The 3733-nt window shown below is 38.0% G+C and overlaps 1 protein-coding gene across 1 annotated transcript; it reads right to left on the reverse strand.

Moving 5' to 3' along the window:
* Positions 1-246: 246 nt before the first annotated feature.
* Positions 247-3029, reverse strand: LOC112744577 (ninja-family protein AFP3). The gene is made up of 2 exons (XM_025794247.3): positions 1923-3029; positions 247-753 (listed from the first exon to the last, which is right to left on the reverse strand). The coding sequence occupies exons 1-2, from the start codon at positions 2710-2712 to the stop codon at positions 410-412; spliced, it is 1134 nt and encodes a 377-aa protein (XP_025650032.1). The 5' UTR covers positions 2713-3029; the 3' UTR covers positions 247-409.
* Positions 3030-3733: the final 704 nt, after the last annotated feature.

Consider the following 3733-nt stretch of genomic DNA (forward strand, 5'->3'; position numbering starts at 1 on the left):
TCATCTCCCCAAAATTAATACATGCTTAATCTTTCATAAACTATTTTAACAGTAAACCCCATTTCATAAACAAAAATGTTAGTGTGTCATATTAGAATGGACTTGCACAAATAAAAAGAATATTGGATGTATTATTTACCCTAAAAAACTGCATATTAAAACTCAAACAAGGAACACCATCACTCTCATACTAGGTACACCAAAATATGGAACAAATTAAACACATGAAACAGTTCAAAACATCTATGAATTCAAAGGATGCAATGAACTTTGATTATCAGATGCAAGATTAGAAGAAGTAAGCGAGTTATAAGAGTTAACATAGAATCAAAGAGAGCAACAAAAGAAAAAGAAAAATGATCACTCATCAATTGGTTCTTCTTTCTCTTAGCCTCTCACCCAATGCAAATTACAAACACCCTCCTGGACTAACAACAATATGCTTCAATGGGTTTGACACATCACCACCACCACCGTGCTTGACGAACTCGGCCGGCGTGAGGAAACTGCCGTGGCAGACGCACACTATCCTCACCTCCAAACCTTTCCCGTACCTGTAAAGAAACCCCTCTATTTTCTTCCCATTGGGGCCGTCGAATTTGGTCGACACACACGGCATGTCTTCCAACAAGCTCTTCACCATCTCCTTGGTCTTGTTTGCTGGCGGCGAATGCTTGTTGGAGGACTCGTCTCTTATCGTAGTTGAAAATGTGTCCGAACCAACAGGGCTTCTTACATCTCCTGGTCTTGACCCTGAAATTTAGCAATCGATGAGTTTAAGAGTGAAGACTTCATGAATACTAAAATGAGAGAGAAAACACAATCCAAGAACAGAGATCGGGTCCCATTTTTAACTAATAGATCATCAAGGAAATTGTGTGGAGTGTCTTGAATACAAATGCAACTACACACCCAATCTACAGGTAATGCAGTTGAAAAGAGAATACAATTTCTTCATTTAGTATGTGTTGATCAACATTTTGACTATTGTTCCCACACCCAATCTATAGATCATGAAGTTGAAAAGACTTCAATTTCTTCATTTAGAAATTAGAATACGGTTCTTACTTCTTAGACCACTATAAATTTTTAAAATTTTCAGTAGTAGCCAGAGAAGACTTCACGATTTTAAACACACTAATTGTTCTAATCATGGGAATGGATTCACAAAAGGAACTTAAAATCCCAATACATTTTTGCTTATATTCTAAGTTGTCTCAAACACTTGCCATAACAAGAATTTACTTATTTACTAAATCGATTCTCACCCATATAAATCTCCTTCCTTGCCCTTATACATAGAGTGATTCTCGCTCCATCATATATAATAAAACCCCAAAGAAAATTCAGAGGGAAATTATGAAATAACTGAATATACTTAAAATGGCAAATTCAAGAAAATAAGGGGTATGCTAAAGTCCTCAAACAAAGACACAGGTAATAATGTAAATAGTTCCTAGTTAAGTGGAACAGCAATTTCTGCTTAAAACAATGATCCATTAATAAGGTAGGTGGTTGGGGTGTCACCAAAATCATCATACCAAGCAAATGTCAAATTGAACAAGGAAATAAATTTTGATTAATTTTTGGCCAGAGATAATAGGCATAATATGACATGACAAGACAGAACACCATGGTCGGAGACTTGCAACTCGTGACACAACTCACAAATAGACTACAGAGAAATACAAATTGATCAGATTTGTGCAACAAATTCACATTGATTTCTGTAAAATGGTCTCATCTTGGGCACCCTAAAAACTTGGCACAAAACCGGGGGAAAAAGGGACTAAATATAAGAAAACAATTAAAGTTGAGAAAGTGCATTAAAATTTGCACAATTCACAATTTAAAAACTCAAGCACCAAAATTAGAAAAAGAAGAGAGATTACGAAAAATAAAGAGGAAAATTGGTGATTTACCTTGACCCTGTGGACTCTCAGATTCTGAGATCCCTGATGATCCTGCTCCTTGAGGAGAACCAAATGGACCCCTTGAAGGAGGAGGAGAAGGAGGTGGCAAACCACCACAACTACCACAACCACCACCACTTTTCTTCTCTCCATTCAAACCAAGTTCACCAACTCTAGTACTCAACGACGTCGTTCTCCCCAAACTACTAAATTCATTCAAAGCAGCCTCCACCAGATTGCTATTATTTCCATCAACAAAAGCAGCAATATCTTCAGAGAAAGAAGAAGAAGAACGGTTACTCTTTTCCCTCATGGCCTTGATGTTCCTCTGCTGCTTCTCAGAGCGCTTTCTTCTTGCTTCCAACCTCCTCAGCGTCTGCAACTCCTTCCTCTTCCTCCACTCCTCCTCTGTCTCCGTTGGAAGGGAACATGTTCTTATCAGATTCGATGTGCAAGGCATTGGCATGTTATTAGAGTAACCCCCAATATCTTGATTATTATTATTGCTGTTGTTATTATCTTCATCTCTGATGAGGGGCTTTGAGAATGAGAATTCGGGTATTGATGTTGTTCTCTTGATCTTCTTCGCTGTTGGGTCCACACCAAAACGACCGTTCATTGAAAGACCAAGGCTCAGCTCAATCTCTTGTTCTGCATCTCCATCACCATGGCGATGTTGTTGTTGTTGTAGCTCACGATGGTGATGATGGTTCACGGACATGAACCTTTTTAACAGATCTCTTGGGAAATCGCTCATGCGAGTTCTGCTGTTCTCTCTGTCCTCAACAACTTGTGCCATTGAAGAATTTGGGATTGAAACAACAAAAAAGAAGAAAAAAGGTTACCTTTTTCAGGGAAGTAAGAATACCCAGATGGCTCAGAATTCACGAGGACTTGAAAATTGAAGTTTATTTTTGGTAGGTAACCGAAGATTGGTGATGAACCAGAAGAAAAAGAAGGTCGAATCAAATGGTTTTTGTACCCATGCAGTGAGTGAAACTGAACAATTCTGACGTTGTTTTTTTCACATTCTGTCGCAGTTTCCCGGTAAGAACATCGGGAGGAAGAGAGAGAGAGAGAAAGAAAAGTGAAGAGTTTTTAATGAAGAGTGAAGAAGGGGGAAGAAAGAAGAAAGAAGAAAGAAGAAAGCGAGAAAGGGGAGGGTGAAATACCGAGAAAGTCCTTAATGGGATAAGGTGGCGACACGTGGAGGAGAAAAGGGTGTTGGCAGTGTTACACGTGGCGAGAGGAGGGAGTAAAGAGGTGGCGCGTACGAGGGCGTCAGTTTTGTGTGTTGTCTTGTTGTTGGGTTTTTTGGGAGATGGGGATGGGGAAGCATGGTGTATAGCATACACGTGTCGCTCTGCGGTAAGTCAAGGAAAGTAACCTCCACGTGATGGAATGGCAACGTGACACATATATCTATTTGGGGGTACCCCTACCCCTATCCCGAGATACTAAGATGCCATTCTCTCCCAGATTACAATACCTGCAAAGAAATTACTTAGATCAAATATCTTCGGTGAAAATTTATATATCGTTATTATCGTCTAATAATTACTCAAATTATTAATAAAATAATAATTAAATTAAAAAAAAATTGGATTAATGTTTCGGATCCGATCTTCGGTCCTTTTTCGAACCGAATTCGACAACTGTAAAATTGGATCATTCTCACAATTCAAAAGCGTATTAATCATTTCTAAAATCTTAACCCAACATTCTAATTTAAATATTTTTCTTATCTTAATCAAATAAGATAAGATGATGACGATCAAAATCAATCTTATAATTTCTAACTAATATTTAAATTCAAATTA

The sequence above is a fragment of the Arachis hypogaea genome, chromosome 14 (genome assembly GCF_003086295.3).
Source record: "Arachis hypogaea cultivar Tifrunner chromosome 14, arahy.Tifrunner.gnm2.J5K5, whole genome shotgun sequence".
NCBI lineage: Eukaryota > Viridiplantae > Streptophyta > Magnoliopsida > Fabales > Fabaceae > Arachis > Arachis hypogaea.